We start from the raw sequence: 22836 nt of genomic DNA, 5'->3' as shown, positions 1-22836 counted from the left end.
GGAAAGAGTAAAATAAAGAAAGGGGAAAGAAAACAAACTCTAGCCGAAACGTCGGCACATTAAAATAAGTTAGTCATACTTATTTGTGTTTCATTGACCGCACCCCCCAACCATCTTCTCCTCATTTATCATCCACGGTCAACTATCTCTCATAATTATAAGTACTAATACATTTTGTTTCATGATAGGGATGACTATTAGTGATATTACATGAATTTGAAAGTATAAAATTATCTGGCAGAATTGTATGAAATATGTCAATGAAATTGTTCCAAATACTAACTACAAGATTAATGTTATTAATTTGTACTTTATTATGAAATGGGGCCCAGATGTCAAATAACATTGAAGTACATAAAAGTTCAAACCATCAATAAATTTCATTTCAAAATGCACTATCGACAAATTCCAAATCATTAGTTTGAGTGGAATATCAAGTTAGAATTCCTTAAATTAATTATTTAAAACTCTGTATTGAGGGGTTGTGTCTCCTATACATACATCCACATAGAACTTCTGATTGCATTATCAATCCTTACAAATTTCGATGCTATACTTATGGTCATTTGAGTCATGACCATGTACAAAGAGTTTGCCTTTGGAATTTTATCTCCTGTTTCCTCCTAATTTTATTATCTCCTGGACCAAAAAAGTTTAATTCTAGAAAAGAGAATAATAATAGAGCACTATTGACTATGACAAAAATGCGGATCTTGACGATACCTTCAGAATTAACTAAATTGTTGATATTTTTACAAATTGGCATAACTTCAATAGGAATATTAATGATCTTTAGTTTAACATGTTAAATGAAGAAACTCATGTCAAATGGAGAAATATTTCCTTCTTTTACCATGTTAAAACAAAATAAAATATAACATAGTTGAGAGTCTGTTACTAGGTCTGTTAAATGGAGAATGACATCACGCAACAGACAAGCTGTTTTGTTTGTTGTTACTTGCTCGTAGTTTGTTTTTTAATTGTGTATTAGCAGTGTTCTGGATGTTTTTAAAACTAATAAAGCAATGTATGACAATAATTATAATGTAATGACAGTTGTTAATTAGCTTATCTTGATTCTCTTCCTCACAAATTAGAAGACCAACAAAGCAATGAGCGGCCCTATTTTCACACAGCTTCCACTTTTCATTCAATTTAGGCATGTTGTAATAAATTACTTTAATCAAAACTTAGAAGTAAACAATAAAAACAAGTTCCTCAGAAAATCCGCTAGGAGCTCTCATGCATTTAACATCTAACATAATTTTTAATGTGGCTGCTCATAATCCTATACTTATAATATTTAACGTGGTGAGTGAGACATTTTACATTTAATATAACATCATGAAATACTCCTAATGATAATGGAAAATATTTTGCTAAAGTGAAGATTGAAAACCAATGGCAGAAATTTGAAGTTAATTCTAGTAAACTTGATATCCCATTCAAAAACTCAAATTTGAGCTTTTGATTCTACACTAACAATTACCACTTGGGAAAATTTGAGTCAAGGTCAGGACCTTGTACAGGTACAAAAGGAAAATTTGTCTAGTACAGGTACAAAAGGAAAACTTAAAAGTAAAGTAATATTCATTGTTCCAGATGATCACACTCCACTCTTAAGCTGAATATGGATTCGGCATCTTGTAATAAACCTCCACTAACTGGACAGGAATTTTGCTTTGACCCCCTGAGTAAACTCAATTTCAACCCTTCACCTCACCCTTTCAATTTCAACCCAACTTCCCCCCTCAAAATTTTTGATTTCAAAATTCCTCTATTTTTGAACAAAAGGTGGGGTGTGTTCCAAACATCACATTTCCTAGATAATCTGAAAACAATTTTTCTTTGCAGTCCTGATGTCGTGTCGTCCCTATGCTATGAAGGAAAAAGTAGAAACAGAACTGGACACCCTAGAAAGAGATGGTGTCTATAAAAAACTGACCGCATTGACTGGGGCTTACCATTAGTCATTGTTCCAAAACCTAATGGAATAGTTTGACTTTTGTCAACTACAAAGCGAGAGTAATCCTGAATTACTAATGGCTCAATATCTATTTGGACAAATTGAAAAAATATTGAGAATCCTATAAGGGTCAACCTATTTTTGTCATTAAGGGCTTTACAAATCTTATCTTCAACAACAATATAAACCCATTTCAGGACTTCATTGATGAATTGTCTGTCATTAAGCATAAATACAGCTATATAATGAATTAAACAGAATTTTAAAACAGATTCTTCAAGATCTCGATGGCATAATATCTTACTTCGATATCTTTGTCCATGGAAGTTGGTGGTAAATGATAGTACAATGTCAAAAATGTCTGCAAAATTGTTTTTGAGCATTTAAGAAAATACGACTTTCACTTGAATAAAAATTGATGTGAATTTTTCAAAATGGGAATAAAATATCTAGGTTACACAATCAGGGAAAATCAGATTCTAAAATCAACTGATAAAATTGAAACTATTGATGAAATGACACACCCTAGAAACACGGTTGACGTATGACACTTTCTAGGCCTTATAACATATTACTCACGATTTATTCCTAACTGTTCGATGTTAACCTATGCACTACTATTATCTACAGGTTGCCACCCTATTCTAGCTATGATGGGAGGTTAACCATGGAAAGTAATAGTTTACCCTCCAGCAACAAGCCAGACAAAGTTGGCACTTTAACCTGCTCGGCTAGGAATGGCCCTTAGTCAAAGCCAACCAGCCATTTCCTCAAATTCTTCATCAATCAGCCGAATTTCCAGCAAGAAATATGGCATCTTCACGATCTTGTTAAACTCAACGAAGGACTCATCTGCAAGCGACATATTAACCAATCAATTCGAACCAAGATACTAAAGAAGACTTGGGTACTTTTACAGCAACCCATCCAGTACTGGATGCAAGGGATGCAACAATCTTCAGAAGAAAAACTTCTGCATTTCTTACCAACTCAAGTCATCAAACCCCTCTGTTTGAACATGAACAAACCATGGAAAGAGAACCAGATCAAGATCATCTCCAAGAGCTGACACGATCTGTTCAACTTCCTCATTACTTGCAGGGCTATGTGTTTCATACTAGTTCAGCTAAAGAAAACATCTATAGTTTAGGGAGTTGAGGTGCAGGTCTTTGCAACCTGGAAACTGCTGTGACGCTCTTACAATTAAAGCATATCCCTGACTCACATTCTGAGGTATTAATAAAAATACAGGTTCAACAATGGGACTCTTAAAATATCAGAAGCAGGTGAACTACTAAAGTATTCCTACTGTTTAGAATATCAAGAAACAGACTAATCAAAATTTCAATGATTGCAATATTTACTTGAGATCTCTTGGAGTTTATTTATAGGATCACCAATTAACTTCTGAACTTTAAAAGAATAATACATGAAGTTGGTTGGATTTTTTCCACAGAATCAGAAGCTGCAATTATGAAAGTTATTAAAAAGAAACTTAATGTTATGATGTAATGATTTAGAGAATAATAATTAAATCACTGTTTATTAAATTTTTAATGAACTTAATTTTACATTGTTCAGCATTTATAATTTTATAATTATAATTGATTTGAGTTTATTATATTTAAAAAGATTTTAAAGCTCACTCAACCTCTCTGAATATAAAAAAAAGTATAAATGAAACTTTTATAAGCTGCTTTATAGAGTATGTTAAATTTTTTCTAGACACAGATAAAGACCGAAGTGAGTGGCCTGCCAGTAAATGGAGCTCTCCTGCAGCTTGTTACGGGTCAGGGGCAGAGCGGAGACCTTCCTCCCTGCCTGGCGCACCTCTGCCAAGCGGAGAGGGATGCATACCTCAGGGCAAGGACTGCCATCGAGCAACTTGCTCTATATCTTAAACCGTTTTCATCAGGTAAGTCAACCTTCTTACTGTTTTATAATTTAAATATAATATTATTAATTTATTATATTAAACAAATCTATTCTATTTTCACCCAACTACTGCCAAGGCAAAAGCGAGAGTGATGTATTTACAGGTGTCATATAACCTGCTCAGTTGTTGGATTGTAACAATTATAAAGTAAAAGGCTCAAACGATTTTCAATTTTGATGGCTCAGATTATACACTGAGATCTCATGATTATTTTGTAACAATTGACCTCAAAATACTGAAATTAAGTTTGTTAAATCTGTCTGTCAGTTTCTTTAGGCTCAATTTTTAGCAAGCTCCGCAACCAATTTTTAAGTTTGTCCCCTAATGTCTCATGTCACTCAGTAATATCCTTAGAGGGTGTATTCCATCAATTTTAGCTCAAAATATCGAGATAATATATTATATTTCTTTGCCTTTTTAAAAGATTGAGTCTCCTAGTGGCAGTATAACAGATAAGAGTAGTTTAAAGTCAGCACATATAACTTTCTGGTAATCTACCTCTACAATAAACAGGCACAACACTCTGGCGTACTCGCTTGGTTTATCACTTTATCATTTATCACTCTTACAAAAAACTAACTTGATTTCTTCTTCCAATGCCTGATACTGGTTTAAAATATAAAACAATAAAAGTATTTTTTCTTTTTCAATTGTTACTTGGCTGTCTCTTTGTTTACAAATAATTTCTGATTAGTTTTTAAGTCTTCGAAAACTTAATCCATTTTGTAGACACAAAATAATATGTTTTACAAGTTATAAATTGTCCATTACAAGTGCTTGGAGATCGGCATTTGTTCTGTTTAGACTGCACTGTTCTGGTCTCTTAATAAAAATCACTCTAATGTAAAATGTAAAAAGTATTTAAATTTACAAACCAAAAACTAAAAATTTATTTCACAAACAAATAATTAAATAAATGTTATTCATCAACACAATGCGTTAATATGTTATTTAAAACTTCTAATAATCCTATATTTCAAAAGAATTATTTATAAATAGTAAATAATTCTTAATTTAGATTTATGAAATAAATTTAACATTTTACTTACAAGAAATATATATTTACTTTTATTATTGAATAACAATTTTTACTCCACAACATTAATATTAATCAACTTTTTCTTATAATTTTCTTACTATTCACTCTTAATTGTCCTATTTCCAATGCCTTTGTTCTATTCAATGTAACAGTTAACACTTTTTGATTCTATAAGTCAAGTGATGCAAAATATCACTACAATATATTTGTAAAAATATAACTATTAGTGTCTGATATCTAGCAATTGAATATTAAATATTAAGGTTAAATAACATTTAATTTACTATTACAATAGATAAACACCTCAGTTATGTTGCTGCATAATAATGTTGGTGGAGAGACTTGGAAAAGGACCTTGTATTAAAAATTAAATATGTATTGTTATATGAGCAACTAACTCTTTAAGACACTGTTAAAAGTTATTCCCTTTAACAAGCATAATTGACAGTTGTTTTATATTTAAAGTTATCAGGAAGTTCTAATAATGTGTTAGACATTATATATAACATTACCTTATGTTTAATAACTTCAATTAGATCACTGTCATGAAGTTATACGTGTTCAAGAAATACAGAGAACTTGGGAGATCTTACTCAGTCTTTGTCAGAGGAGATTAGACATTATTAGGGTAGGACATCATTCATATAAAATCTAAACAAATCAAATGAAAATGAAAATAATTTTGTTCTTTGATATCAATTTGAACATGATACAGGAGGTAAAAAATAACACAATTAGTAGTATAAACATTAAAATGACACCTGGTGCCTGTTTCATAATGAAAGCCAATAGTATTAGTCTATAAATACAAGCACTCACACTATAAAGTACAAACATTAATACATTTTGTTCATTCATTTTGACTATTGTTGATATTACATGAGTTTAAAAATAAATAATTATCTGACAGAATTATATAAGTTAGTGAAATTGTATCAAATACAAACTAAAAGGTTAATATTACTAGTTTGTACTTTATTATGAAACAGGGCCCAGGGGTTACAATTCCTATATAACATCGTACAATGAATAAGGATGCACATCCGTCATAATCTATTTTATCAAATTTCAAACAGAACTATAGACCAGTAACATGTTTAAATTTAACACAACTACTCACTGTTAACATTTATTTACCGTTAGGTAATATCAGAGACACTTGGAGATATTGCGACACCACCCAAGATACATTTTTTTGACACGATACTTAAACTAAAGTATTGATACCTGATTCACATTCATCCAAATCCTACTCAAAGGCAATCAATTAACATACTCAATGCTAATACATGAAGAACTAAAAAGATTACAGTAAAACATAATTTAACTAAAAAAAAAAAAACAGACGAACAAAAAACTATTGTATACTTCTATTTCCTCTTAGGAATGGGATGTTACTTCAAATGTCCTTAAACATATTAGTGGATTGTTAGTGCTGTTGACAATAGAAAATAATGAAACTTGGTATAGTAGTCGAGTGTCTTTCACTAAATGCTATGGGTCTTGGTAAGTATTTTCAGTTCCTATAACTTTGAATATCTCTATACAGAAAGGTCTTGCATCATTACTTGTAAGCATAAAGAAATGTGTTTTCAAAAGAGTGGATTTTCGTTCAGATGTGGAAGGCATCCAACTACTATACAAAATTTCATTATTTTTTCATAGGTATCAGTAACAATCCACTAATATATTTAAGGAAATATGCAATAACATCCCCTCTCTTAGAAGATATAAGAGTATAAGATAGATTTTTCATTGTTGGGTTTTTTTTTTAATTTAATTTTAATTCATTAATCCTAGCTTCTTTTTGTTAGTATTTTACCAAACAAGCAATCAATTGGTTTATTATATTATGTTGAAACTTTTTTTTTTTCCAGTTGGAGGTAGTGGGGCTGTCTCTCGGCCTATGCAAAGGAAACTTGTAACTCTTGTAAATTGTCAGTTAGCAGAAGAAGAAGGGAGATGTCGGGCTATGAGAGCAGCTAGGTCACTTGGAGATAGAACAGTCACTGAATTGATACTTTACCATCAAAATCCTGGTCATTTATCAGCTAATCTTTGGGCTGCGGTCAGGGCTAGAGGTTGTCAGTTCCTGGGACCTGGTTAGTTTTTCAATTACTTACGCCTTTATATAAACATAACATTGATTTGTAATTTGCTTAACAATCATTGACCATTTACAGCTATGCAGGAAGAGGTATTAAAACTTGTTCTGCTTGCTCTCGAAGATGGTACAGCTCTTTCAAGGAAAGTTTTAGTCATGTTTGTCGTTCAGAGGCTAGAGCCCCATTTCCCTCAAGCTTCTAAAACTAGTATTGGCCATGTTGTTCAGCTCCTTTATAGAGCTTCTTGCTTCAAAGTATGTTCATCTTTAATTGATATTCATTAAAGTGTGTGGCTGAAATAATTTATTTTTTGAAAATTTAAATGTATCTGCTTTTAGGTTTCTAAACGTGAAGGTGATTCATCCTTAATGCAATTAAAAGAGGAGTTTCGAAGTTATGAAGCCTTAAGGAGAGAGCATGATGCCCAGATTGTGCAAATAGCTACTGAAGCTGGTTTAAGAATAGCACCTGATCAGTGGTCAGCTCTTCTATATGGTATGAAGGCTGAGAAAATTATATTTAGGCTAAGACATACTGTAAATATTCACCCTATATTGTAATTGATATTACTAGAAAACTAATTAACTTGAAAATATCTTGTAATTTGTAATATTTGATAAAAATCTTGGAAATAATGTGCAAAATATCTGGATAATGTCAGCTATTTGCAATATTTTTTTTTTATTAAAAAAATCTTCATATATTTATGAAGATAATTTGTGATTTAAAAGATGATAAAAATCACTATTATAGCAGAAGAGAATATTTTAAACTATATATTATTATACTCAGAGCACATACTAAAATGATAAAAAGTTAAATTACTTAAATAAACAATTTCATAGTTGTGACGCGACTAGGCTTTATCACCCTTATGTAGAATCTCCCACATGAAATAAGACGTATGACATAAATTATTCTAAATATGTTATAGTATTATACCCTTATAATGTTATTGTAGATGCAAGATTAAAATGAGATAAAAAATGTCTGTTGTGTATCAATAGGGGATTCTGCTCATAAATCACACATGCAATCTATCATGGATAAACTTCAGAGTCCCGGTTCTTTTGGGCAATCAGTGCAGGAATTAGTAATAGCTCTTCAAAGAAGTGGAGATCCAGGATGTTTAGCATCTCTTAGACCACATCTTGAACATTTAGCTGCCATAGATCCAAATCCAGGTCAGTTCAAATTGATATTTAATTTTACCATAGTCCTTCAAAAAATGTCAGTTGTAGGTAGCATTCTTTTGTAATTTTTTTTTTAGCTCCTTAAATTTTTAAAGAGCTAAAAAAAGTTTACTTTTATATATTACTATTCCTTAAGTTTACTTTTAGGTTTTAATAACTATTTTTTCTCTCCACAAACAAATATTCCTGTATTTTCTTTGTAAGACTTGTATTGTATTTATTAAGGTTTTAAAGGACTTATTGCTTAAAATGCCAAATTATTTAGGATTACTGAGAAAAATGATGAAAATATTCGTTTTTCCTTTTGTTTTTAATAAATTTTCTTGTTTTTCAGAAGTTTGTACATATAACCTGCAAGAAGTTGCCGATGGAGTCGAGTCATGTAGAACTGTAGTAGCTGGGCTTGTTGAGTTTATGAGAAGTCATGGAGGAGGAGGGGTTGGGGGAAAGGGTAGCCCAGGAGAGCATGGGAAGTATAAGGTATCGCTGTGCAGGGATTTGGCACTAAGAGGATCCTGCCCTCGAGGACCCAATTGTACTTTTGCTCATTCTGATGACGAACTTGATAAGTTAGTTTTATTTTATTAAAAATTTATTAATCCATTATTTAGCTTCTTAAATTATTGTGCTAATATTTATTGTATTAAAATTAACTGTTGTTTTATTATATTGGTATGTTTTATGATTTAAATTTTTTCAGATTTCGATCCAAGAATAGAAAATCCAATCGAAACTCCAGTGTGAAAGAAGATGACCATCAACATGAAGATATAATATACTGCAATGAAGGTTGGTACTATTTTTTTTAGTTTCTCACTTAATTTCATCATTTAAGTTGACAAATAATTGTCATCAATAAATATTTTTACTTTAAAAGATCGATGATGCCATTTTATAATTAATTTTAAGGTAACAGTGATTATGCAGCTTATCCTGGTGTAACTCAAAATGCAGCTTTTGCAACTAGTCAGCACTCTAGTTTTCAACAACCGTCTTCAACACCATTTCCATCTGATATTTACAAGTAAGTGAAGGAAAAGTTCTATAATTGTCGATTTCTAAAAGATAACAGTTCCTGTTATTATAATTTCTATTCTTAAATGTTTTGTGTAATGGTTGTTGATATTTAATTTCAGCTCTCCCAGGCATGGGAATGTAATGGTTCGAACACCCTTTCCTCAAGCTCCTCCTCAGCCACCTGAGCCTAAAGCAACTATTTGGAGAAGACAGCCCCACTTCAGTAATTCCAAGGTAATTATTATTATTCATTCTTATATTTACTTATTTGTTGTTATTAATATCTTTATATTTGTAAAATTATAATTTTTTTCTTTCATTTTCCAGAGAGGAGTAGCTTCCAGTTTGGCTGTTTTGCAACATAGGAAACAGGAACTTCTGAATCAGCTTGAAAGAGTTGTTGCGCGGTGCAATAATAACCCTATTCCTCAGGTTAGTTTAATTATACTCTAAAATCATCTTTGTTTACTGAAACTTTCTGTTTAAAATGTAATCAAAATATAACTTTAATTTATTTTCCTTAACTAATGTGAATGGTTATAATGATAATAGTTCTGTCATCCTTGATTCTGATTTTCCTATAATTTTAAGTATTTTTTATAAAATTTACAATGACTCATTGAAATTTTAGCTCTGCAGTTACATATCTTTTCCTTCTATTTCATTTATATAACCTTTTTTAAATTTATTTTGTCAGGAGGTGCAGAGCGGACCAACCAATTTTGCTGTCTGGAATTCTACTAACGTGATCGCCAATAGCTCACCTCTTTTAGAGCAGCCTCTCATAAGTCAGCATAGGCCTCTACTTTATAGGTATATATTCCACTCACGTTATTTTTGAACATGCAATCCTTATATTAACGTAATTGCAGCTAACTAAACATTAAATTTACAAAATATAAGATTTTTTAGAAAAGAATTCAAGTACTTGTTTTGGATATCCCTTTTGTGAACTCCATATTCTTTGTGTTTATTTCCTTCTTGACTGTTCTGGATGAATTTCCACTTCAAAATTTTGATTAATTATTTTAAAATTCATCAACTTTAAAAATTATTACTTTTTCAACATCATGATCACTATGATTTATATCATCACTGAGTAGATCACTTTTACTTGCAAAGTTTTACTAGGTTCAATTTTTAATAATTATCATAATGTAACCAAAATGGCCTCTACCATTAAGATATATATATATGTTCTAATCTGAATCACAATATATGTTGTCATTCCATGAACCTGCAAGCAACTGCGTTTCTTTCGGGACTCATGCCTGCCGCCAACTGCCGTGTTTCATTAAATTTTTTAAAGAATATAAAGTTTTTCTTTATTTTTATGATCACCTTGTTACTATTTTATGTTCACAAATAAGAGTTAATTTTTGAGCCTTAAAAACGTAATTCAGTACATATATAATATGAAATAATAAGTTTTATAAGCTATCATTGTTGGCGTACACTATCAAAAAAATGCTGACTACCAAATATGTTTTATAATTGACATTGTTCCAGTGTCTTTAAGAACACTATCTCGTTAAGTTTCGTTAACTTTATCTCATTTGAATAGTGTTAATTCAAATATTTAAATTTATGATCCAAAATTACCAAATTTTTATATGGCAGATAATTTATCAAATAAATGTTATTTATCAAAATAATGCATTGAAATTCTAATCAATACATTTTTGACCCTATATTAAAAAAAAAAAAATGTACGTAAATAATGAATTACATAAATAAATAATTCTCAATTTAAAATTATGACATAAATTACAACTTTTTAATTACAAAATTTACAGTCTCCCATATTGTAAAATAGTAATTAATAGTTTAAGTATCCAATTGTCAATGCCCTTTTATTGTTCATGGCAACAGTTAACATTTTTTTATTTTATTTTACTTTAGACATAAAATATCACTACGATATATTTAGTCAAAAGAATTTCTATCAGAGTCAATATGCTTTTTCCAACTCACAATAAGGAAAAAATGAACTGCGATTTTAATATCACCCTGCTTTTGAAAATTAAATTTTTATATTCACCCTATTTTTTAAAATTTGTCCAGGTGATTGAAAAACTGAAAGTCAGTAGTTCAGGTTAGGAGAATTGGATGGGTGTTGAAGGATATTGTTTGGAAAATGGTTTTATAGTTCACCTTGGGCTAACCATTGATTACCTCTCCTGTTAATATATATGATCTATTTCCCTTCTCAAGTCACTATGTGGTTAAAAATTGGATCAATTTTATTGCATGGAACAGATTTCAAAGCGATAATTTTTTGTTGACACTCGTTTGACTCATGCAGCATCCACTAGACGACTTTTTTAACTATTGACATTCAGGTGATGTATTATGGTAGATTGGCCTACACTAAGTTCTTCCACCATTTCTCGTTTTTCTGTCAAATTTTCTTCCACTATTGACTTCATCAGTTATTTTCAACTACTGAATACTCCGCCTCTCAACAAAATTTCTGAAACCAACACTGCACAGTGGACTCATTAATGGTCTCCTGACTTTACACTTTATTGATATTACAAGCAGTTTACACCGCATAGCATCACAGTTTAAATTTGTAGAAATATATTTGAAGAAATCACTGTTAGGTGTTTTCTTTCAATGGCTTTAAACTGGCTGAACAGAGTTATTGTATTGTGTACAGTTTGTTAACTATATGAATAACTATTATTAAGAGCTGATGTTGACATCTCCAATCTTACTGTATCTTTTCTGTGTTTGGTTTTCAGATTTGTGTTCATAGTCTAACCCATTATGTAATGCAATCATCAGTTATTATTTTATAAATCTTGAATTAGTTATATAAAATTAAAATTTTATTACTTCATGTGAAAGTTTCTATTTATTAATATTTAAAATATCAAGCTTATTCAATCTTCAAAAATATATTATCAATATTTTCCCATTATTTATGTAACATTTGATTTGTGGTACTATGTTTTTTCATAATTTCAATTTTTTCTTTTCAAACTATTTCTTATATTATTATATTTTATATATTTATTATTTATTTTCTTTTAGATCTGATTCTGGTCTCACTGAAGAAGAATTTATTCCTTTTGATCCGCCCATTGTCAGCAAATTTGGTCCCATTTCAAGAGAAGGTACTAAACCTCCATCTTTTAATGAACCTCCTCCTCAAATAGCTTGGCTTTTTAACTCTCCCCATGGTTGGTATAGAATAAGTCACTAACTCAAAGTTATAATTTAGAAATCGGGTATTATAATTAAATGTTTTATTTTACAGGTGGTTACCTTGGTGACATAGTACAACCAATGAGAGATGGTTTTATTGCAGTTGATCTGTATCGTCCAAATACCCAAGATGTACCACCTACCTCCGAGTAAGTAAAATTCATTTGGTTTTATTCCAATATTTCTATCTTTTCTCGCAGTGAAATATATATTTTTTTTTTCCAGTTTTCTAGTGGAATCTCAAAAGATGAAACTTCAGTTGAGAACTTTAGAAAAAAAGATAAATGATCTTAAGGTAATTTATTGAAATTTCCGTACTTATTTCTTTCTGTTAGAAAGTATCTGTCTACTAAATTCTTAATACAGTACTCGATGAAGACCAAGTTCTTCATCAGCTTCTACTTTTTCTAAATTTCTCTCTTGCCATGATTTTATCTAGTTCTCTTAGGTTTTCATAATTCCACTTATTCCCAATCAAGTCACATGCCTAATGGAGATCGATCCGAAATAGGAGTTCAATAAAGGAACTCTGAATGCCAATGCTGGTCTATAGCAAAGTTCATACAATTTACTTTTTGTAATAAGTAAAGTTTAACTGACATTTCCTACGTTTTTATGCACTTATTGATAAGATATGTACCCACTGTTCATGTTCCTCTTTCAGTTCAATGTACACGTTTCAATACAGTACAGTATGCGCTACACATAAATGGCTGCTTGCTGGTTGATGACCACCTAACATTGCACTGGCAATGTTAAACTATCCAACCAATTATTATTACAAACTTAAGCGTGTATATTTGACAATATTTGTCAAGATTATTAGTTATTCTTGAACACTTAAGTTTTTTTTTACCTTCTCAACTTTATTTTATGGACAGAGTTGATCAACAAATTTGTAAATTTTTAAGGATTGATGGTCAAAACAGTTTGGTGGTCCCTGGCCTTTTTCATGACTCATCTGATTCCATTGATCCCACTAAATGGCTCAGCTTGTAACTGTGGTCCAACAATTACAGTAATTACAATTGTTTGTAATTGTAATTCTTCAATTCCAAATTACAGTAATTGTAATTAATTTTTCCCCTACTCTGCTGCTCCAGTCACCAGGATAAAATGAGTAATTGGTATAAGATTTAGAGTAAACAACTGAAAATATTCAGTTTTTATTTAGGATCTTGGCCATGAGAAAAAATAATTTGAAAATGCTGTCTCAGCAATGCTTGAAGAAAATCTGAATAGGGAATTGTGATTAATATAATATGATTAATAAAACATAGAAAATTAAATAAGAGACATTCAACCATCTTGTCCATTTATTGGGATCAATGAAACCAGAATGAATCTTTTCATACCAATTACTCATTTTATCCTGGTGGCTGGAGCAGCAGAGTTGGGCAAAAACTAATTACAATCACTGTAATTGTTGGACCACAATTACAAGCTAAGCCAAAGTAGATGCATTTACCTATTATATTCTTACGTGATTATTGTTTTCCTGCACTTCTTAGTAATTATAAGAAATTGTAATTATGATTTCAAATATTCAACATCAAAATGGAAAAAATCTATTTTACAATGGCTCCAAAATATGAATTTTATATCCTCTCGTGTATCGATTTATTAACAGATTAAGGTTTCTTTACATGTTTTCAAAGATGCTGAAAATAAATATAAATTTTATGATTACACGCTTGTGTATCAATTGATTTCAACTTTTAGGAATTCTGCTATTAAGAAATATGTTAAAATAAACTGAATTCATATTTGAGTTAAATTACATGTAATTGAGATTACAGTTACAATTACTGTGATTGTATGGAATAATTGCAATTACTTCAGTGTCAAATCACTAATTTTTGATATTTTAGACCACTTAACAGTTATATTAGTGGAACTGGAATATGGAATTAAAGATATAATTCAATTACCCTTGTCATGATTTTTGCCCAACTGTGCGTGCCCAAGCTGTCTTTTTCCTTACTCTATTTCTCAATTCCATTTAATGATGATAGTTTTTATTTTCTCCTCATTTCTTTAAATGACTTACTCATTTTTATTCTACAATCTTAACGAGTGACTATGGCTCTTATCAAATTCCAATAAAATTGAATAAACCAGTCTTCCCATCTCCTTTTCTGTTCAACTTTTTCAAATTATAATTCTATCAAGAAAATATTTTCTATTATAATTCTAGAATTAATTAACAGAACAAGGATTTGTTGCTCATATTGTTAAGGTTTTAGACCAGTTTTTTTTACCAAATTACTTTAATATTGATTTGTGGAATGGGATAGGATACCTGCATTTTTGCTTGTTTTGTTTTCAGTTGGCCACAGAAGGTAGTGCTGCTCTGAGCGAAGGTGAGAAACTCAGCCAAGAACTTCATTTAATTGAGCAGGGTATTAGGGAAAGGGAACATCAACTCAGAATGGTTAGTATTAGTTCTTTTAAATTCTAATCATTAATTATTAGTATGAATTTTATTATTTTACTTTATTCACTATTTTCTTATCTTGTTTTTAGTTATGAGATAGTTGGTACCAAACTAATTTCACTTTACAGAATGGCGTAATGCATGGATGGTCCTTTTTCATTTCTGTTATTTGTTACTGTGAAAAAAGTTTGTTCTTTTTAATGAACCAGCAGGCAATATATATCGTGAATTTGATATTAATAATTATGATGAAAAAACAAAACAAGACATGTAAATATGTACAATAATCTAACCAAAACATGCTTGTTTCTATTATAATTAATAAGCTAAGAAGAAAACATCTGCAAAACTACAGCCATGAGTGAATCTATCTAATCTAAAAAATAAAGGGCACATATAAAGATTAGTTGAAAAAATATATATATTTTTATTAATAATCTCGAGTGATGGTTTTTTCGACATTTTATATTCCAGTGTTGGTATTATTTACACCAAAAACTGCTGATTGCGCCCCATTTAACCTTGGTAACCCCACGAGTTTGATGTTTCTAAACTGGATTTGGAGACTTTGATAACCATATACAACTTTGATATATGGTGTAGTGCATATAGAATATGTGAAAACCAAAGTAAAATAAAAAAAATTGCAAAAAGATTTGATTAAGGGGCCGGTCTTGAAATTAATTGCTTCATATTCAATATGTAGACTGTTGTGATAAAGTTTTAACTAACTTATCTTGAGACAGATTTTGTCTTTTTTTATTGATAGATTCCCTCATACTTTATTAAAACTAAATTGCCAGTGTTAGTAATTTTTAACATGTCAATAACAGGTGCCATGACTCTACATCTTTTGGAATGTATTTGGACAGGTTGAGAAACCCATAAATTTTTGTTGATCTATGAGATAACTCAAAAACCACAAATATCTATTGGAACGGTTTAGATATTTATTTTTAAAATAACTGAAAAAATTATGGTGATGATCAGACCAGTATTAGCCAAGATATAGCTTCTTTGTAATGGATGTTGAACACAAAGTGTTAAAGAAAGTCCTGTGAGTGGCTACACTAGATATTTCATTCCTTATCATTATACTTATATAATAAACCATTTTGTAGTAATTCACATTGTTTTAAAACTTATAGTGAAAGTTCTAGAATTACCAAATTAGCGTAGTACAATTTTGCATTTAATTGTATCAGCTAGGATTATAGCTGGAGAATCAGACAAATTTTATAATCTACATGTATTCCTTGCTTTTATAATGTTCAATTAAAAGACTGGATGAATTAGATCACAATACAGTTATGATTGGTACCATTTCTGTTTTATCAGCCAAATAATTTTGGTATTTTAATTTTTTGGTATCATAATTTATTAAATACTTATGTTCTCTGAAATGGGTTGTATTTTACTGGAACAGGTTAGGTTTATATATCTTCCAATTCTATTCTTAGTTGAAATAACAGCATCATTTTATCTTGATGATCTTTTACCTATTTAAAATCATTATATTAATTATTTAATGATGCAATAGTGTTCTCAAAACCAGCTGAGTGTGGGTGGATCTAAACCTGTTTGGAATGGAGAAAATTGGCCATCTTTTAGGCCTGAAGAGGTAAGAGTATTCTATTTTAATTTATTAGAAATAAATGTATAGTATTTATCTGCTCTATCATTGGCCTTTAACAGTTACCTCATCTATCCATGACATCAACCCTTTTAAGTACTGGCCTCCTGAAAGTTGTGGGCCATAACCTCCCACCAACCTGACCTGAGTGGTATCAGTATGATTGCCAGTGTTAACAATGAAATTTCAATTGCATTTGTTACTTTTATTTAAAAAAAAAAAAAAAAAAGAACTTAAAATTGAAAACGACAAAATTTCTTCTGCAGACTAATTTTCCTCTTGGTATTGCAACTAAAGGATGTTCCATATGAAGATGCCTGCTATATAATATATGTATTATGTATATAGTACTGCCGTTATATGTATTAAGATAAGTACAAATCTAATGAACCTGCTCTATTTTGGATATGTGAACCACCATCAGGAATTACCAAAATTAATACTATTTCATTCTTGTAGGAGCATTATTCCAAGTTGATTTTTTTTCTTTTAGAGAAAAAAACTTATCAAGTTTATATTTTAATTTCAATAATTTATAACACAGCTTTTTCAACAATATATTCAAAAATAAATTGAAAGGTTAGACCCTACAACTTTTGGGTGATTAGATGTATTGACTGATGAATATTCAAAAAAATATATATACACCTAATATTCTTTATAACAACCTCCAAGGAACCAGAGATTTTCGGTCATTATAGCTGATCATTTTTGTAACCAATCTCACCAAAACATGTAAATGTGAAATACCTATTTCGTAGAATCAGTTATTGTACTAATACTTATTTATTGATAAATATTACAATCTGCCACAGTCTTTAACAATAAATAATAGTAATAGAATTGAGTACAAAAATCATAATATATATGTATATATAAGATATGTGGTAGCGGGTCAGAAACTCAAAAAAAAAAGGAAATAAGGAACGAGAAAATACACTCACGGTTACTGATAATAGACTGCTTTATTCTATTCAGTGATCCTTTATTTATACATTCTCGAGTTGTTGACAGAGGGAGTTAGGTATTAAGATTTACATTACACACCCTGTAAATATAACTTCCCCCTGCCAGTTTACAAACAATTCCTCGTAAACTCAAAAACAAAACAAATTAAAAGAAATCACAAAAAGAGAAATTTCTGACAAAACAAAACATTAAAGAAAAATATGTACAAAGTCAAATTAGAGAAATTACAAAAAAAACTTCCATTTCTACTTATCCACTCTATTTACACAACTTCTTATTTACCACTTACTCTTTTCACTGTATCTTCCACCAACTCACAATTTCCGTAGCTATGTAGATTCTAGTGACATAAAACAAATAAATAAAATATATTAAAAACAACAAAAAGAAAAACTTCTGCTTTAGTTTTGACGAGGAGGCATCCCAGGTGTCTACGAAGCTGCTATCGCAAAGAACCTTAGCTGTTCACCTCTTCTTCGGTTCCTGTAAGCTTTCAATAGTTACCATGTTGTGTTCTCTGATTGTAACCACCCGGAATGGACCCTCATAACGTGGGTATTCTTTTTCTTCTCTTTCTGCCCAGACGATTCCTAACAGTTCCCGTTCGAAAGCGCTGTTGCACGATTCTGCGTCTGTTACCCTCCTGCTTCTGTACACCACCAGATGTTCTCCTTCCTCACTGTCCTGTGACAACACTGCCCCTAATGCGTATTCGCTGGAATCGGTCGTAATTGGGAAGGCCTTGTTAAAATCCAGGAATGCAAGTACAGGTTCCTGTTGTAGCCTCGTGATACATTTTCTGATATTAATTTCCATGGCCGGTGTCACCACTACTCTACTGCCTTTCTTCAATAGATTATTGAGGGGGACCAAATGTTCGGCCATTTCTGGTATGAATCTTCAATAGTAATTAAGAGCCCCTAATAACCGCCTAATACTAGAAATCATGAGTCCCAAAAAACTAATTTGTTCCCGTCCTAACAACGACTTCTCCTGGGATAGCTTGAGGCTGAATTGCCTAATCCTTTGAAATACCTTCCTCAAACGGTCTTTGTGATCATGCTCATTTTGGCTAAAAACGATTAGGTCATCCATGTATACCTGGCACATGGCTTCATCTATGCCTCGGAGGAACTCGTCCATTAACCGTTGAAACGTGATCGGAGCATTCTTCAGTCCAAAAGGCATCCCAGTAAATTCATAGTGACCATGTTCAAATGAAAATGCCGTCTTCGCCTGATCTGAGCTTTGAGGTGAGGGTGCTGAAGATGGTTGATCCGCCTAGTCTATCTAATATGTCCTCTTAACGTGGAATGGGATATCTTTCATCTACTGTGTTCTCGTTCAACTTACGGTAGTCAATCACAACACGGTATTTTTCCTTGTGATCTCCCGGTGTCGCTTTTTTCTTGACCGCCCACAAGGGACTATTATAGGGTGACATACTGTTAACAATTATGCCCTGTTGTTTCAAGTTTGCCAACTCTTCCGTTATATGTTCCCGTAACGCCTGTGGATACCGCTGCTCCTTCAAATACGTTATTTTCTCTTGCTTTAAGGGTATTTCGTGCACTGTCTCTTCCATTGCGTCCAGCACCTCTCCTTCCTTAAAACAAAGTCCGAATATTCGTGCATGATCCTATTTCTCCAATTCTCCTCCCTGTTGATCACTCCCATCCTCATGCTTTTAACCCTTTCTAGGTCCTGACATTCAAACTGCTTTTTATCTATTTTAATATTCCAGCCTCCAGCTTTATTCTTAATCCCACCTTTCCCAGTAGGTCGCACCCTAAAATTACTTCTTAGTATCTCAGCATTTTTTCCACTACATGAACCGTAAGGTTATATCCTCTCACCCCCCATCGACTTAACCCTATTCACGCATCTCCCAAAACACTACAGGGTCCACCCAAGGTGATTAATTTACAACTATATACCTGCACCTGGGGTGTCTCCTCTCGGCCACTCCATCTACTCAACGCCTCCTGATCAAGGATGGTGTTTGAGCTCCTGGTATCGATGAGACATCTCACTCCTCCCATGCTGATGATAGGCAGACTGCCCTGCTTCCCTTTGATGCTGTAGTTCACCAATGTGCGGCCGCCTCTCTCAGATATCCGTCTCCATACCTGTCTGGTATCTTTCCATGCATCCTCCCGTCTGTTATGCACTTCCTCCGTCTCAGAAATTCCTGGCAACCTCGTAGTTGATCCTCCCAATCTTAGCACCGTGATCCTTCTTACTCTTTGGGCATTCACCTCCATGGGTTCACCGAGGTTCGCTTCCCTCCTCTTGTGTATATTTGGGCATTATTTCGTGACATGCTCTTCATTACCGCATTCGAAGCATCGGGTGCACGGGCACTGTGGCACTGGGTGTCCGATCTTGCCGCAACCATGGCATTTTCGGTCCTCTCTTCTCTCATTGCATCTGTGTTTCGCCTGGTTCATCCTATTCTCCTGGTACCTTGTCCACCCAGACTCTTCCACTTCCATTCATGCTTCCTCCCCTCGAGTCCATCAATTCTTGAGCACACTCAACAAAGGAGCGCTCCCTTGGTAGGCCCTCCCTTTTTCCCAGTTCTTTTGCTAACTGGATATTTAGTATGCCTGATAAAAACTGCATCTGGCCTTCTACTTGATCTGCTGCCATCATTTCGCTTAGCGTATCAGCGATATGGTTATACCTCGCTAACAGCTCGCAAGCATACTGCCCACTTGACTGCTTAGGTTTTCTCATTTCCCTAAACATCATGAAAATGTCTTCTTCTGGGGCCCATCGTCCTCCTCCGAATGCTTTCTTCAACCTAGCTTTGACTTCGACCCAGGGTGTCTCCTCATCTGCCTGGATCTGATTAAGGATGGTGCGTTTCATTCTACAGAGGACCGCTGCCCTCAACGCTTCGGTGTCCTCGCAATCAAGTAGGTTTTCGTTTGTCTTTGCTATATTTCGGGCTATTAATCTATCCCCTTCTTTAAGGAATGATTCAATTCCCCCGTCTCCCCAGTGAATCGTTCCAGGTTGGAAACAGTTTTTCTCAGGTCTTAAGCCGTTGCCGTGCGGACCTTGACCCATTCTAGGGTGATTGCGTGAGCTCCTGCCAATGAGACTTCCGGTAGTAGAGCAAGTTCCGGCTGGGGTGGTGGGTTGACTGCCTCAGGAGGTGGTGGGTTGACTGCCTCTGGAGGTGGTGGGTTTCCCATGTTGAAGTTGACCAGGTTTAGCACAGCCGCTCTTACTATGCTATTATTAGCCATAGCGAAAAAGGCCGATCAAAATAATAAGTTAAGAAAATTTTAAATGGATAAAAAAAAAATTAGACTGAAAAGAAACATGCTTTTTCTTGTGATTAAAATTGGTTCGGTAATCCGTGATCCTGAGTTTTGGCACCAGATACGTGGTAGTGGGTCAGAACACAAAAAAAAAAAGAAAACAAGGAACGAGGAAATACACTCACGATTGCTGATAATAGACTGCTTTATTCTATTCAGTAATCCTATATTTATACATTCTCAAGTTGTTGACAGAAGGAGTTAGGTATTAAGATTTATATTACACATCCTGTAAATATAACTTATACATATTTTGTTGTACTATTTTATTGATGTAGGATTATGGTTGCCAAATATGTTATGTTCTTTTAATTTTTTTTTTTTTATTAACTAATGAAATTTTAAAATAAAAATCAAATAGATCTGACAAAAATTTCCATTAATCAAAACAACATATCATTTGCTTGAATCACATAATATTGTTTGTATCACAATACAGATTGATTAAATTTTAAATAAAAAAATATATATCATTTACTTTTTTCACAATATTTTACTTTGTTCCTTCAGAACTTCCAGTAATGATTCAGAGCAAAACAGAATTGGGTGTAATGTACATGAATATCATTTTTTTAGTGTTAAGAGTTAATAAACACATAAACATAAATTTAAACAGAAAACATTATAAGCAATATAAATATTGTGTTACCTTACTTTATATATGGAGTATTCCATTAGATAGTTTCTAACTCTTGTATCTAAGAGAAATTCTTTATTAAATAAAATAAATTGTATCCAATTTAGTCTCAATACTCTTTATTAATAATTGAAATGTTCAATGTTTCAGCCAACCTGGCCATCCTCAACGACAATCTTAATTATAAATTCGCAACCTCACATCCCACTATAAAAAAAATTTGTAGGCTATTTTGCCCAGGTCTAATAAGATTAGTCAGATTAACTTATATGTAGATCTCACTTTTTCTTTTTAATATAAATTCTTTTAATTGCAATTTATCTAAACACAGATATCACTCACTTATCAACAATATAATTTAATCTTCTTGAATCATAACCTTAGTTCCAAAATATCCTGGCTATGTTTTTTATCTACAGTTTTGAATGATACTGAATAGTTCTATGAACCAAAAAACTCACTAGTCAAATTAGTTTTTTTTTATTTTTAAAACAACCAAATAATAAATGTATCCAAACTTCGAGATTTTCACTCAAAACTTTACTTTAGATAAAAAATGTAGTTAAAAGGTTTTAAAATTAAGATTGTGATATATTGGCTTTGTTAATGCCACATTATTCATAATAATTTTCTGTATTAGATTGAAAAGGGACAATTTGAATAATTATTTTTATTTGCTAGGAGGATTCCTATGAGGCTGGTATTGCTAATGATATAAGGGAACTTGAATTGAGGTGGGAATACGAGCTCGAGGAACAAGAAAAAAGGTGGTCTTCGGAAGAAGAAACTGTCAAGAAGTAACTTGTCTACACCATTTACTCCCATCATTTTGGATGTTATTTTTGTTATATTTTATTAATTTATTTTTCTTTGGATATATATTTTGATATGTCCAAAGGAAATTCGACTTATCTCGAAAAGTATGCATTATTTATGAAGAATTTCATCTTTAATGTCACTTTCTATCCGTGTTGTAGAATAGATATTGCGTAATCCTTTTGTTGATATAAAGGTTCGTACTGTAAAATATTTATACATTTTACAAAGATTTATTTTTATTTTATTTATTTTTGTATGCTATCAAGTTATTGTGTTGAAAAATTCGGAAGTTTTACTAATCCTAAGTAAAGTAGGATTGTTTAAATTGAATAAATTGTATAAATCAAAAAATAATTTTTATTTATAGTACATTCAAATTATCTTTCTCAACTGAATTTTTATTATTTTTCTTTACTTTTGGTTTTTTGTTCTTTTAATTTGTTTACTGCCAGGAAAAGTCAGAAGAATATTCTTGTGTGCCTTTCAATTAAGACATGAAACACTAAGTCTCTTTATTCCTGGAGTAATATGATTAAAATG

General features: G+C 31.9%; 1 protein-coding gene across 4 annotated transcripts in view; it reads left to right on the top strand.

The window, feature by feature from the left end:
- roq (roquin) overlaps positions 1 to 22525 on the top strand; it is a 25311-nt gene extending 2786 nt beyond the window's left edge. For 3 of the 4 annotated variants that reach the window (XM_014436018.1, XM_014436021.3, XM_014436022.2), the window contains exons 3-19: positions 3692 to 3881; positions 6819 to 7043; positions 7125 to 7300; positions 7385 to 7541; positions 8054 to 8230; positions 8574 to 8808; positions 8940 to 9028; positions 9149 to 9263; positions 9376 to 9490; positions 9584 to 9688; positions 9954 to 10069; positions 12296 to 12444; positions 12522 to 12618; positions 12695 to 12764; positions 14799 to 14903; positions 16447 to 16527; positions 22159 to 22525. In XM_014436018.1, the coding sequence (XP_014291504.1) occupies positions 3692 to 3881; positions 6819 to 7043; positions 7125 to 7300; positions 7385 to 7541; positions 8054 to 8230; positions 8574 to 8808; positions 8940 to 9028; positions 9149 to 9263; positions 9376 to 9490; positions 9584 to 9688; positions 9954 to 10069; positions 12296 to 12444; positions 12522 to 12618; positions 12695 to 12764; positions 14799 to 14903; positions 16447 to 16527; positions 22159 to 22278 (2322 nt within the window). In that variant the 3' untranslated portion in view covers positions 22279 to 22525. The remainder of the gene's footprint in view (positions 1 to 3691; positions 3882 to 6818; positions 7044 to 7124; positions 7301 to 7384; positions 7542 to 8053; positions 8231 to 8573; positions 8809 to 8939; positions 9029 to 9148; positions 9264 to 9375; positions 9491 to 9583; positions 9689 to 9953; positions 10070 to 12295; positions 12445 to 12521; positions 12619 to 12694; positions 12765 to 14798; positions 14904 to 16446; positions 16528 to 22158) is intronic. The other variant, XM_014436023.1, reaches the window with a different exon arrangement.
- The last annotated feature ends 311 nt before the right edge of the window (positions 22526 to 22836 follow it).

Source organism: Halyomorpha halys, unplaced genomic scaffold (genome assembly GCF_000696795.3).
Source record: "Halyomorpha halys isolate HHAL.00 unplaced genomic scaffold, Hhal_1.1 Scaffold1757.1, whole genome shotgun sequence".
In the NCBI taxonomy this organism is placed as follows: Eukaryota; Metazoa; Arthropoda; class Insecta; order Hemiptera; family Pentatomidae; genus Halyomorpha; species Halyomorpha halys.
This window is presented reverse-complemented; position numbering and strand designations above follow the sequence as displayed.